Source organism: Chanodichthys erythropterus, chromosome 5 (genome assembly GCF_024489055.1).
Source record: "Chanodichthys erythropterus isolate Z2021 chromosome 5, ASM2448905v1, whole genome shotgun sequence".
NCBI classification, from domain to species: Eukaryota; Metazoa; Chordata; class Actinopteri; order Cypriniformes; family Xenocyprididae; genus Chanodichthys; species Chanodichthys erythropterus.
Window position 1 is genome coordinate 30,404,459 of NC_090225.1, and position 15,104 is coordinate 30,419,562.

The 15,104-nt window shown below is 37.6% G+C and overlaps 1 protein-coding gene and 1 pseudogene across 4 annotated transcripts in view; one reads left to right on the top strand and one right to left on the bottom strand.

Annotated features, from left to right (window-relative positions):
* mlip (muscular LMNA-interacting protein) overlaps nucleotides 1-7,710 on the bottom strand; it is a 61,490-nt gene extending 53,780 nt beyond the window's left edge. For all 4 annotated transcript variants that reach the window (XR_010895233.1, XM_067386865.1, XM_067386864.1 and 1 more), the window contains exon 1: nucleotides 7,555-7,710. Coding sequence is in view for 3 of the 4 variants with exons in the window: in XM_067386865.1 (XP_067242966.1) it covers nucleotides 7,555-7,590 (36 nt within the window). In the remaining variant the exon portion in view is untranslated. The remainder of the gene's footprint in view (nucleotides 1-7,554) is intronic.
* Nucleotides 7,711-13,698: 5,988 nt separating this feature from the next.
* Nucleotides 13,699-13,815, top strand: LOC137020886 (5S ribosomal RNA; annotated as a pseudogene).
* The last annotated feature ends 1,289 nt before the right edge of the window (nucleotides 13,816-15,104 follow it).

Here is a 15,104-nt window from a genome sequence, read left to right on the forward strand (position 1 = left end):
GTTACAATAGCTTTGATTCCGGCTTTGACTTTCAACCTTTCCTAATCTCATGGATGCCAGATAAAAATAGACTTTAAAGACCAACCGTGAAGTTCTTGTCAAAGTGTTTGGTGTTCAAACAGAGAGAGAAAGTGGCACTATAGTGGTACTATAAAGAGTGTAGAAAAAAGTAGATCAGGCTGCTTGTCTTGTTATTTTTAAATTTGAGTTTTGAATTCATTGAACGTTACCTTTCATGCAAATCGACAGTTACGTTAAAAAAATTATTCTTATGTATGCTGTGACTGAACATTTCAAATGACATGCCTTAGCATTGCAGTTGTTAATACAGCACTGCAAAATGCTAAATATAATATTTGCATAAAAGCAAGCAATCAAAATTATCCAAATTTTGTTCTATCAAATGATCTCTGTTATGAAAATGTAACCTTACCCCGATATCAAATGCACAGTAATAAAATAATTATTTAAAAAGGCGGCCTTTGCAATTCGGAGGTCCATTTTGAAGAATCAGTCGGAGGCCCCCAAATGACAAAAAAGATGTCAAATTATTTTATTATCTCTGTTATGTTTATAATGTTTTCTCATATTTCACTCTTAATAGTTTATTTATAAACACATTCTATCTTTAACCAGTTACAATCACGAACAAAAACACCATTCAATCTTAGTCACTCAGCTAAAAATGAAATAACGAGTGAGTCATTGCAAGTATGAGTGAGTCGTTGAGTCTGTTCGTCTTAAAGCAGCGCTGCGCAGTCTGATCGGTGTATGACATCAATGCACCACAATTAGCCAATTCGTTTTCTGCCCAAAACCATATTTTGTTAAATAAACACAAACTCTAAATTTTAAAATGCTAAAAAGCTTTTTCTACATATACTGACTCAATCAAAACACAGCAAACCTGATTCAAAATTGACTCTTTCTGTCAAAACATAGCACTAGTTTTCTATCTAACATGAACCATGACATGAGTCAATCAAAGTGCAATGACTGTCAAAATATGAAAACTGCATTACTGTCATGTTTCAGTTCTACCTGCAGAAAATATGAAATACATTGTTTTTATAATTCAGTTTCCTTTTACTGCAGTAAAAGTATAATGCATGTAAGCCATTCTACATTTTTGTTTGAGTGTTGACTGTGTGCATTCTTGGTGTTGATGTTTCCCCAATAGAGGGTGGGATGATGTGTCCTTAGTAGTTAGTGCCCTACACAGACCACATATTCTGCATATATGGAACAGTGGTAGTAGAATCGTTGGAGTAAAAGTTTACACAAAGCTTTTACTGAAATGAAAACATGAAATTGCTGTCGCTGATCAACAACAAATCCAACTTACATGATCGATGGTTATTATGGAAGCTTTTTTTCCGCCACAGAATAAAAAAGTATAAAAGGTCATTGTTTTTACCTCACAGTTCTATTTTTTTTTTCTTGCAATTGTGAGTTACATATCCCAAATTCTGACTTGTGAGATATAAACTAGAAATTGTGAGCTCTCATAGGTTCCACAAGTGTAAGGGGAAAAACATAACCCAGCACACATTCTTCCTCCTCTCCCATATCTCTTATTCTCCCTTGTCCTGATCCAACTACTCCTCTCCTCCTTCATCTATTCTTCTCCCTCACCCAGACTTTATTTTTTTTCTCTCTCATTGCCTCTCTGTGTTTTTCTGCATCCACACACTGTACAAAACCAAAACCAGTCCTATTTTACTGTATGTCCATGAAAATAACTTCAACACCTGACTATGCCACAACTGAGATTTGTATCTGCTATTTCTCAATATTTCAGTGATCTGCTATTAAAAAATGCTTATCAGTTGTTGTTTTTTTTTTTTTTTTTTTTTTATCAATTGCAATTTCCATGTATATTGTTATTGTTTTTCAATACTTTTAAGCTGCTGTTGTTGCAAAAGTAGAGGTTTTATACTATACTTAAAGATCGGAACATTAGGTCTTCATTTCTGAGATGCTGTGTTTAAGCATTGTAAATAAGATCAGGAAGATCCATGATTTTAGTATTGGCTAAGCTTGTATGAAAAGAAAATTTAAGAATTGTATTTAACAACATGAATTGTATACTGGCATGGTCAAAACAGACGGATGATGTGCTAATTGTGTTTAGAGTTTTGAAAATGGGACTAAAGATCTTGGACAAAAGGATGTTAGCAATTGAAAAACTATCATTAGACCGTTTCATTCAGTAATGAATCATCATTGTGTTCCTCAAAGACGCACAATGGCTCTGCAGTGGATTTGTTTGGAACTATTTTCGTTGGTAAAACAGACCAAAAGCAATTTACTATGCAAGTCACCTAATATTAACTTCTTGTTTATTGAACTGTTGTATAAAATCAATATCACATTTGCAAACGTGCTGATATTTGTGAAAACAGAACTCTTGCTCGTGTTATTGCTTATAAATATTGAAAACAAGAACTTACACAGTGATATTTTTGGCACCATATCTTTGATTTTAGGGTCATTTTTATTCATTTTGGTGCAATATTTGCCTGTGGGCAGGGCTCTTTTACAGGCGCAAGTGAAGGCCCCTTCTGTTACGATGCCTGTTTTAAGTGAAATGGGTGAAACACAGCAAAGGCCATAAGGTTAAGGGTTTTGCTGGTTAGCATGTCCCCGATAGCAGATGCAGCGACTATTCTGATCACAAAAACCATCTTTCTCCATTTTGATGGCCAATCAAAAATAACTGACTGTAAAAAAAAAAAAAAAAAAAAAATCTGCCTTTATCACAGCTCAGAACTGTCAGTAATGCATGATTTGGGACAGTCAACACTATCATGCAGTTTCAGAGTGTCTGCAAATAAAGATTTTAGTCTTTAGAAACTTTTACGCTATCACCTAAAGGGGGTTACACACAGAGCTTGCAGCTCCCCTGTAGTGTATCCACAGTGACAGTGAAAACCACAAACAAACAGAAGCAGTCAAAGGCCTCAGCAGGCTTTTCCTACTCGCCTATAAAATCTCACTCTCTGTAGCCCACAGTGTTATGTGGATCATACCGTTCCTCAAGGCTCAGATTTCCATTCCGTACCCAAGCATGGGGTGTGTTTGTCCCAAGCTGTTCCCAGCATAGTGTTTTATCCAGAACACAGGACTCAGATCCAGCAACTCCTTGATTACTAATGCAACAAAACTTGAAGACCCGATGCACTGAAAACTGGGTGACTTTCACCGGTTAGACTTGCACAGGTTGTTTTTTAAAAATAATCGCTTCGGCTCTACAGATGCAGAGGCTTTGAAAGAAACTGTTTACAGTCCAGATTTAGTTTATCAAGAAATGATTTGGCAGCATACAGCAATAATGCAGAGTTGACCTTTGGTTGTATTTTTGCTCTAGGCCTGTAAACTTAAACATGCAGGCAAGTTCATTTACCAGAACATTTGGCATCTGAGTTGAAAACGCAGCTGACACCTCATTTCAGAGTTGTTTACAGCAGAACAGAAAACAAGACTAATGTGAATGAGAAACATGAGTCAGTATATTAAATAGTGAACAAGAACGGCAGGTCTTGTTCCCCTCAAAAAACGAATCACTTCAAATTTACAACAAACAAATGTCTTGTGCTGTCTAATCAGTCTTTCACAGTCAGCCTACAATATCTATGTATTGGTGTTTATATTAGCAATTCAGACATGTTGCCTGGTATCAGACATAGCTGTTGTGAACTTGACATTATTTGTTGATTTTTTAATTTTTTTTTATTTTTTATTCTAAAACACTAGTTTGAGCTATGAAACATCTGTTCACCATATGACAGTACAGCACCCATAGCCGATCATTATTATTGTTGCATAGCAACATTCTGTAGTGTACATATTAAAAGTATGGCTGTATGGCAATGAATTAGACACATAATTCAGTATTCATTGTGCCTAATAATGCACTTTAGCTAAAACTATTTGTAAGGCCAGCTTGGAAGAGTTGTGCAACTTACAGCTCGTTTCCACCGAGCGGTATGGTAAGGTACAGTACAGTATAGTAAGCAATTATGTCCATTTCCATTGTCAGAAATTGTGAATGGTACCAATATCCTGAACCCTTTTGGGACCCTTTCGTTGGGGTACCTAGCACAGTCATCTGTACCTAAAGGGTGGAGCAAGACGCATTGCAGAACGTTGATTGTTTGACAGAGTTTAGTCACTTGTGCGTGCTACAAGGGGAATGACAACACAAGAAGCACCACACAAATGTGGTTTAGGCAACACGTACATTGATTTTCTTCACTTCATGCAGGCTATATTTATAACAAAATGAATAAAAAACAACCCTGCCCATTTTCGTTTTCATTTTAAAAATATGAAACCCATTAATGTGTGGTTCAGGCAATATGTGCATATGTAGACTGATTATCTTCACTGTATATGTAGCCTATAATAAAATAAAATGTATCATAGGATTAGATAGATAAACATAAGATAAACATAAGACGAGTTATATCTCATGTTTAACCACTACAGAGACATCAGAGCCAGCAGCAAATGTCAGAAGGACTAGGAGAGGTAAGGCTGTTCTCAACTGGGTACTTGAGCACTGGGCACCCGTTGATCGCCTAGATCTCCGAAAACATCAGATCAAATTTTCAAATAGGTGCCATCTTTATAAATAAACAACAGATTTGAGCTTTAAACAACTACATTCTTGTCTGAAAAACTCTTAAAACTACATTTGTATGACACAATAAAGTAGTATTTCTTTAAATTACATGGGTTTTCTCCTCCGCTATTGACAATTGCTTGTAGATGCAAGATACCAAACTAGCGCAAACTACCAAGGACGCAAGTCTGAACTCTGTGGAAATGAGCCATAAACCTCACACTCCTGGCCTCAAGAGGCACACAAGTGACTATGATCTGGATGAGGGTGAGATTTAGAGGGGTCTTTAGTGTAACTGTTAGCATGACTACCTCCCATACCAGTTAATGCTTGTTTGAATCCCACTCAAAGCAATTCAAATAGGACCAGTTAAATTGTTGTCATTACCTGGATGGGAGTGAGGTTTAAGGTTGTCTTTAATGTTGCATTGGTTTCATGGCCCAGATAGGATTGACTGCTTTGTGGGGTGGGATCTTTAACTGATTTGTTAACATGACCACCTCCCATGCTGGCTGACACTGTTTCAAATCTCATTTGGACCCAAATGGGAGTAAGGTTTAGGGTGCTCTTGAGTGTCCTTGCTAGTGTGTTTACCTCACATCCCGGTCAATGCTGGTTCGAATCCGGATCAGAGTGGTGCAAATAGGACCAGTTACAATGTTGCCATGACCCGAATGGGAGTGAGATTTAGAGGGTCTTTAACATCCTTGTTAGCATATTTGCCTCCGATGCTGGTCAATGCTGTCTGCCTCCCATGCCAGTTGATACTGGTTCTAATCTCTCTCAGAGCAGTGCAAATAGGATCTGTTAAATTGTTGCCGTGACCCGAATGGGAGCAAGGTTTGGGACGGTCTTTAGCATCCTTGTTAGCGTGTTTGCCTCCGATGCTGGTCAAACACACTATGCTGTTGTGCTTCAGGGGACCTGATTTTGAATCTGACAGACAAATGCAGGATGCGAGGACATTCCAATCATTATGTGCACAAAATATGGTGATATTGATATTTTTTTTTCTGCTTCAAACTATTTATTTTATGAATTTAGCACAAAGCCTTGAAATGGATGCAAAGACTGGCAAGAATCCTGTTTTCAATTTCATTTTCTTATTACAGTAAATGAGATCCAAAGTAGATGGCACAGGTTTAAATTCTGGGCTATAAAATCTAGAATTCACAAAAAAAAAAAAAAAATTATATATATATAATATAACATCTGAGTGTTTACCTTCTTGATATATGTCTGTGAGTCTAATCTGCTGAGCCAAGGACAATTTTAACAAATCACCCTGCTGGTTTATACGTTAACGAGTCTGTAAATGCTCTAAAGATGTTTTTGCTTTTCATGAAAAACAAAAATGTAGTAGATGCAGTAGAGGGTTAAGCTCACATTGTCTTAACTATTTATTGTGATTACTCTGACCTTTTGAAGCTAATAACTGGCCTTGTTGGTAGTTTGCATCTGCACTGTAAATAACCATCTATTTTCATTCTGTCCTGCCTGAATTCCCCTATGGAATTACCATAAGCAGTAACCACGTATCTAATGTCTGATTCTAATGTTGCTGTCTTGAGAGGAACTTTGTTTGCAGTCAGTTGAAGGATAAGCAAAACCAGAATGCCTGTGGCAGCACACTCAAGCCACCATTTTGAATGCCACTGAGTTAAGTTTGCATAAATGCTAGAATGTCAACAGGGGTTTGAAAACCCACATGTGGGTGTGTCGTTGGGTTTTAGAAGAATTTATACCCCAGCCTGCCTAAACCCCCTCCCACTACAGTGATCACACCCATGCAGCTTCCAGCTCGCCTCAAAGAGTCCAAAGGCTGTCAAGGGCTTTTGGGTTTTGCCATATGATAAGAGACTGCATCAAAGCTGGGAAACACTGGCAGGGCTCTATATTTACAATGTTTGGAGAGGCAGTTCTGTACCTCCCCTATCATTCTGCAGCCTTAACCCTTTCATTATGCATCGCTTTGCAGTGAGAAGCTGCCTGAGAACTCGCCCGTCATTACACTAACACATAATTGATTGTGTATAGTTGTAATCTTATTTCATGGTAACCTGCCTGGTTTATTTGACACAAATGAAAAGTTGGCACTAAACCAAGAGTAAAAGCTGAAGCGTCTCGCATAATGCCTGATAGATAAATATAGCTTATGCAACACCACACACACGAGGCAGAGCCAGCACAAGGTGTTATGTACATAACACTCCCGTAACACTCCCCAGCCCTGGGAGCAATGTTAATAAGAGTCAGTCAAGTATATTATCATTTAAACATTCAAATTATATTGTAAAAAATATTCATCAGTTAAACGTTGTTGCTCTAGACTTCCCACTGTAGTTGTACTAAGATGGAAAATAGAGTCTTTTGATTGATTCCTAATTAATTTGAATGTTGTAAAAGCTATGAGGTAATATTCTCATTTGTTAACATTAATTAATGCACTAACAACATGAATTAACAATGAGCAATATATTTTTACTGCTTTGGATGTCTAAGATTAATGAATGCTGTATGTATTGTTCATTATTAGTTCATGTTAACTAATGTTAACAAATGAAACCTTATTGTAAAGTGTTACCATATGTGTCCGTGTGTGTGTTTTACACGCATTATATTAGATTTGTGTTAAGCATAATATCAAATAAGACTCCAAAACTTGTCGTGTTGCCCTGTACACCTGTTGCCTTTCTGACCATGAACTTTCCAGCAGCATTACTTTGTCCCATCTTCATTGACAATGACCCTCTGGTGCTCTAAAAGACTAATTCAATTCAACCGCACAGTTTATACACTGATAGAAAAACTTTTAACATTAAATAGAGACACTGTCAGTCAAGGATAAATTCCACACAACAATTCACTGCTATAGCCACTCGCTTTTCCTTTCTAGAGCTCAACGTTTTGGCCATTTGGCCACTTACCTTTCCCAAGGTCCTGTGTGGCTTTTCCAAGGCCATGTGTGTGCTTGTGCTGAAGGCTTGTTTGTACAGAGGCTGCTATACTGGCATTCTCGTGCCCTCCGTGTTCAGCTTCACATGAGGGAGAGTGAGTAGTGTCCTGATAACTCTTGACTGCAGTAGGCTTCCATTTATAGAGCCAAGAAAGCCACAAATAGTCTACAGACAGCAGGGAGCCCATGACAACAATAACAGCTATCTTTGATGACTGGATGATCTTACTGGAATGATCACAGATGGGAACATTTACCTCTGTTGCTTTTGCACTGTTGAATAAAATGTGAAAGTGTGCAGCTGTAAGAATGTGTAACTGGAGTGACTGTATAGCATTGATGGTCAAAGGGGTTGTACTTTTTGCTTCTAAAACATTTACCCAACATTTGCCTAATTGTCCTGTCATTATGTTTTTTCTCTCAGATATTCCTTTTATTTAATTCTATAACATTTACACAACATGTCAAATGTTCATTAATATAGTTTTAATATTTTTGAAAGTCTCTTCTGCTCACCGAGTCTGCATTCATGTGATCAAAAATACAGTAAAAACAGTCAAATACTATTACTGTTTGAATATAGTAAAACATAATTTATTCCTGTGATCAAAGCTGAATTTTCAGCATCATTACTCCAGTCTTCAGTGTCAAATATGATGATTTGCTGCTCAAGAAGTATTTATGATTATTATCAGTGTTAAAAACAGTTGTGATGCTTCAGATTTTTCTTGTGAACACTAGAGGAAAGAAATGAATACTTTTATTGAGCAAAGTGTCAATACATTTATTTATAAAGTTTTTTTTTTTGGGTCACTGCAGACTTGTTAATTGAAGATCAAACATTCAAAACTAGTGAATTATGGAAGATTTTTACAGATTAAAAAAAACAAACAAACAAAAAAAACAATATGATTTTTTAGTAATAACTATTAGTTATTACTTTTGCCATTACTGTTGAAATGAATTAATTTAACTATAATAGATTTGTTTTTACTCCTCATTCTGTGTCCAAGATGTACTTTTAACTTTGAGACAGATGGTGTTTGTTTGTGGCTTTGGGGCTCATCTTCATCCTTGTGAAACCTCGATCAAACCTCATGCCAAATTTTCTGAACTGTGTGAAAAAAAGGTGAGGCCAGTGATGCATACTATATGAGGCAGAAAAACAATATTGCAATAATACCAGCTTTCTCTGCAATAATGTCTTAATATCATTTAGATTTTTTTGTTATTATTATATTTAATGGTTTTGCAACAATGAAAGATTACTGTTAGCAAAAATGACGTAATACTGTCTGATTAAGTTGTGATACATGTGCAGTAATCTGTTCTTCTGTTTGAGGGATGTTGCTTTGTCGTTCTTGTTTAACTCTGGTATTACTGCAGGATTAATCAAACAAATGAGCATCTGCTTTACTGAACACACTCATCAATATTGGCAAAGACAGCACCTTTAACCTTCGAGTCACAGCCGTTGTGCTTGATCAATGATACCTGACTCAAGTGCAGAATTACGACATTATTCTTCTATTGTAGATACTGCCTCAAAATCAATTGCTTTCTATAAATGCCAGTGATTTTCTCCAGTGACTTTAAAATAAGTTTATACTGCTTTCAGACTGGGGTGTCAGGAGAATGTGCTCAGTGATCCTGAAACTCTGGGAGCTGAAAAGCAACTAAACAAAAGGTAGCACTTAGTGAACCGTTCTCAATCTCTTCTACTCAGTTCATTCTGCATTTACCGAAGTTGTGCCTGGAAATGGAAAAGCTTAGACAGGTCCTGTGAGTCTGACAGAAATGCGAAAAGACACGAGGAAGAAAAAAAACCAAACCTCCCCCTGGCTAATCAGTAAACATAGGTAGTGCTTCAAACACCCGGCTTATTCAGTGTTCAACTTCAAAATAATGACTCATTGAGTGTTTCCAAACAAATCTATTTACTATTCTGGTACACGTCCACCTGCAGCGTCCACCTCCTGTAATAATTCTTAAACACGTCAGTAAGCGCAGACTAAAAGAATGGGCTGCAATCTTCTCAGCATGTCGTGTTGTGGACTCAAGCCTCAGCTGGTCCTGTCCGTCACTCAGCGAGCCTCCATAAGCCTCCTAATGCAGGAATAATCACTCACGGAGAGGGGGAGGCGACTCCGTAACCTCCGAGTCATGCGATTCCGCCAACGCATCCGACTGACACGCATCAGTGTGATGAAATGCTTTCTCTGTTCCCTCAGATATAGCCAAGTCAAAATTTTGGAGGACAGGATTTTGTCATGGCAACCAAACAGGTCATTTTCTTTCCCTGTCAAGCAGTTTGAAAGACTCAGAAATGAGGTTGTGACAAACTTTATCTGTTGATCCAGCAGGCAGGTGTAGCATATAAAAAAAATGCAGCATTGTCATTTAAAAACACTAGGAATATGTACAGTAAACATACGTCACAATGAGCTCAAGGGCTCGACTCGAGCGTAATTGAGGTATTCAAAAGGTTGTGTTCTTTCATCCAGAGACCTTCGCTTAATCTATTCCCATTGTTGATGCGCACACATTCTCTCAAGCTCAGTGGATTTCATGAAATGATTGGCTTTTAGCAACGCTGAAAGAATTCCCTTTAAGATTACCCTTTATCCACATGATGATAGAAACACACGCGTGTTGTGCTAAATCAGATCTGTGATCTGAAGGGAAAGGGAACATACTAGATTATCTAATGAATTTCAGGTTTAGTAATACGCTTAAAACACACCTAACACACCTCATGACATGTTATATATATTAGGGGAAATTGGCCAGATTTTATTCAGCCTCTAAATGTGCTGCAGTGAAGTCACCAAAATTGTACATTCCACTCCGTCTGCCTTTTTGCTTTTTGAATACAAATGACTTCAAATGAAATTCCTCAGATTTATTTTATTTTTATTTTTTTTCCTGGGCACAGTTTTCAGTCCATTACTTGTTCTCTATGTTAATATAATGGAAATTTGTCTTTGGCACTGGCACAAAAAGAATCTGCAACTAGAAATTATGGTAACACTTTACATTAAGGTCTCATTTATTAATATTAGTCAAATTCATTTACTAAAAATGAGCAATATATTTGTTATAGTATTTATTAATCTTTGTTAATGTTACAGTTTATAAAAACAACTGTTCCTTGTTAGTTAATTAAAGGGTTAGTTCACACTGAAATGAAAATGATCCCATGATTTACTCACCCTCAATCCATCCTAGGTGTATATATCTTCTTTCAGCCAAATATGATCAGAGATATATTAAAAAGTCCTACAATCCTTATAATGGGTGTGAAGGAGGTGGGGGGGGGGTGCATTTTGAAGCAAAAAATAAAAAATAAAAAAATACATCCATACATAATAAGGGGGTTAATAAAGGCCTTCTGAAGTGGAGCAATGTGCTTTTGTAAGAAAATATCCATATTTAAAACTTTTTAAATTCAAATAACTAGCTTCCTCTGGATGATGCAATGTAAGAGTAGCATAAACTTAGATGTCTCTCACGATTCAAACAAATTCTCTTTTTCGCAGAATGGATTTGACATTTCTCTTTAAAAATGATTCTTTTAGACCTATTTCATGACCGGTGTTTAGTTTCCCTTTTCATATGACATAGCGTCTTGTTCCCTTATTCAGGGAACCAGGGTTACACAAGTAACCCGAGACGTTTTGCTCTCTCCACTGCACTTCCACGTCTGTCAAAACGTCATGTGTCGTGTCAGAGGTTGTTACTCAAATTGATGTGTACGGCCATCTGCCGAAAACTAGTTATTATAGTTAATGAAGTTTTAAATATGGATATTTGTCTTACAAAAACCCATCGCTTCGCTTCAGAACACCTTTATTAACCCCCTGGAGCCGTATGGATTACTTTATTACGGATGAATGCATTTTTGTTGGCTTCAAAATGCGGCCCGCCAATTCACTGCAATTATAAAGCTTGGAGGAGCAAAGAATATTTTTAATATGATTGTGTTCGTCTGAAAGAAGATATAGGATGGCTTGAGGGTGAGTAAATCATGGGATCCTTTTCATTTTTGGGTGAACTATCCCTTTAATTACATAATAACAGATATAACTTTTGATTTTAACAATGCATTAGTAAATGTTGAAACTAACATTAACTGAGATTAAGAGTTTTTCATTGTTATAGTTAACTAATGTTAACAAATGAAATCTTTTTACTAAAAATAATAAATGGGGCATAGGTCAAAATTAGACAGCAAAAGCAGATGTAAAAACATGATGCACATTTATGGGAAAAATGAGGACAGAAACTTTTATAATAATAATATTAATAATCAAGAGCATGGTGTGGGCAACATGAAGGTTATGGGTTTGATTCCCAGGCAACACACACATAGATTAAACTCATACTTTGTACTGAAAGGCACTGTTTACCTGGTGATCATCTAAAATGACAATAAGTTACCAGTCATAAAAATTTGGAAATATATTTGGGCCAAAGTTTTGTTTATCCATCAACATCCCATAACACGCTGATAATAGTGAGTGATGCATCTAGTTATGAAATCAGAGACGGTTCCCTCAGAAGTGGCCACAGATGATCTGTCTCAGCTGCTGTGATCGGTTACCTGAGCTGGATGTTAATACCAGGCATAAACAGGGTCTAAATCACTTTGGATGAAAGCCTCTGCCAAATGCATAAATGTAGATGCAGAGGTGCTAAACAAGAGCCTGAGGAACAACTGTGCAGAAGAGGAAGTCGACAAGATTAATCGATATATCTCACATGCTCCGTCACTAGAGTTGATAATGATATTGTCAAATCATCACCTCAAATGATTGTTAAATGCATTGATAAAACACCAGATTCAGTGGCCCCGCAGCACTGAGAGAGAGTGTGTTAGCATGAGCCGCAGATTGACAGTGTGGAAAATAATGCTGTTATTTCCCCTGTGGTCACAGCGACCGGTCCTCTGCCCATCATCCTGTAAACTTAGCTTGATATTTACAAAATTAAACAACAGAGAGTGGGCTGAAATGTGAGGAGAGAACACTTCCCTCCAGTATTAAATAATACGCAAGTATGTATATAGTAGTACAGAAAGTATGTAGTACAACAAATACTACCATTAAGTATTTAAATAATATATTTATTTTTGCATTAAATTGTTAAACTGCATTAAACCGTGGGTGCAATTATGGCAACAATTTGGGAGAGAAATGTACTTTGTCATTCAATGCTTGCAGTCTGTGTGGACTTGTTATTTTGTGTCTTGTGCCATGTTTTGTAGTTTTTTTTTTGTGTGTGTTTTTTCAAGTTGATTAGTCTCCATAGGTGTATCTTGTTTCTTCACTACCTTGTTAAGCTTGTTTGCCCACATGTATTTATAGACCTTGTGTTTCACTTGTTACTTGGCCAGCTGTTGTGCATAATGGTTGCTTCTGGTTCTGTTATCCTCATGGTTTTGTTCCTTTGTTCCTTGAGTTCTTTTGTATCTGTGGTACTTTATTAAAACCCCTGCATTTAGATCCGCACCTCAGCCTGCATTAAACCAGCTCATTACGTAATTTCTATAAATATACATTTTTTTAAATATAATTAAATTTTCATTAGAGATTCTGGAGTGAAATATGACATTTTGTGAGATTCACCTGCTAAGTAAATATTTTAAGTTTCTGTTTGCTGACTGAGAAAACATTAATCATGGGTTTTATACTGACACCTGTCTGCATGGTGCAGCATCGCATGCTTGAGGTTACCAGCATCAATGCAGAAAAACAGGTGAATCACTGTGGGAATCTTTTCTCATTTGTTGTATCATTAATACTAGGGGTGGGACAGTTCAGATTTCTCACGGTTCAGTTTGTATCACAGTTTTAATGTCACGGTTTTGGTGCAGTTCGGTATGTCCCTTTCGGAAAAAAAAAACCACATGAACTTGGTCACGTGATTTTGCACATGTGAAATTTAAGATGTGAAAACATGTTAAAAGCACATGTGACGATATGTGGATCACATGTGAAACGTGTTTTGCACATGGAAAATGTGTGGTTTTGGAACGTTTCCCATGTGAAACCCCATGTGATCACATGTGAAATTCATGTGTTTTTTCTGTAAGGAGGGCTATGTTCAGAAAAAAAACAGCAGCCATATCACCCTGTAGCCCAAGACCAGTTGCCCACTGAAGCTAAGCAGGGCTGAGCCTGGTTAGTACCTGGATGGGAGACCTCCTGGGAAAACTAGGTTGCTGCTGGAAGAGGTGTTAGTGAGGCCAGCAGGGGGTGCTCACCCTGTGGTCTGTGTGGGTCCTAACGCCCCAGTATAGTGACGGGGACACTGTACTGTAACAAGCACCGTCCTTCGGATGAGACGTTAAACCGAGGTCCTGACTCTCTGTTGTCATTAAAAATCCCACTTCTTGTAAAGAGTAGGGGTGTAACCCCGGTGTCCTGGCCAAATTCCCTCCATAGGCCCTTACCAATCACGGCCTCCTAATAATCCCCATCCATTGAATTGGCTCTTTCACTCTCTCTCCTCTCCACCTTCAGCTGGTGTGTGGTGAGCGCACTGGTGCCGTTGTCCTGTGGCTGCCGTCGCATCATCCAAGTGGATGCTGCACACTGGTGGTGGATGAGGAGAGACCCCTGATATGATTGTAAAGCGCTTTGGGTGTACAGTAGTACATATGAAAGCGCTATATAAATTCCTCATTCATTCATTCATTCAATTGCCAAATAAAGATAAAAAAAAATAAAAACAAACTAGATAAAAAAGTTTGTCGAGACAAACTTTAAGTTGGCTTGAAAAAGCCGGTCCAGACAGTTTGAAGCAGTTTTAAAAGTTTTCAGTTTGAAAGTTTCAGTTTTAGTTTAGTAATTTTGATAGAGTACTAGGGTGCTCTGTGTGGTTGCTAAGGTGTTGCTATGCGGTTGCTAGGGTACTCAGGATGGTTGCTAAGGTATTCTGGGTGGTTGCTAGGGTGTTGCTATGCAGTTGCTAAGGTACTCAGGGTGGTCGCTAGGGTATTGCTATGCGGTTGCTAAGGTACTCAGGGTGGTCGCTGTGGTCTTGCTATGTGGTTGCTAGGGTACTCGGGGTGGTCGCTAAGGTGTTGCTATGTGGTTGCTAGGGTACTCGGGGTGGTTGATAGGGTGTTGCTAGATTTACTTTGATAGATAAATAAATTTAGTTTGATAGATAGATAGATAGATAGATAGATAGATAGATAGATGGATAGATGGATGGATGGATGGATGGATGGATGGATGGATGGATGGATGGATGGATGGATGGATGGATGGATGGATGGATGGATGGATGGATGGATGGATGGATGGATGGATGGATGGATGGATGGATGGATGGATGGATGGATAGATAGATAGATAGATAGATAGATAGATAGATAGATAGATAGATAGATAGATAGATAGATAGATAGATAGATGAGTTTACGAGTTTGAATGAGTTTCAATGGATTAGAAATAGTACATAGAATGGCACTTGAGTCTAATTGAGTTTTTGAGTCTAATGGGCTTCCGTAGT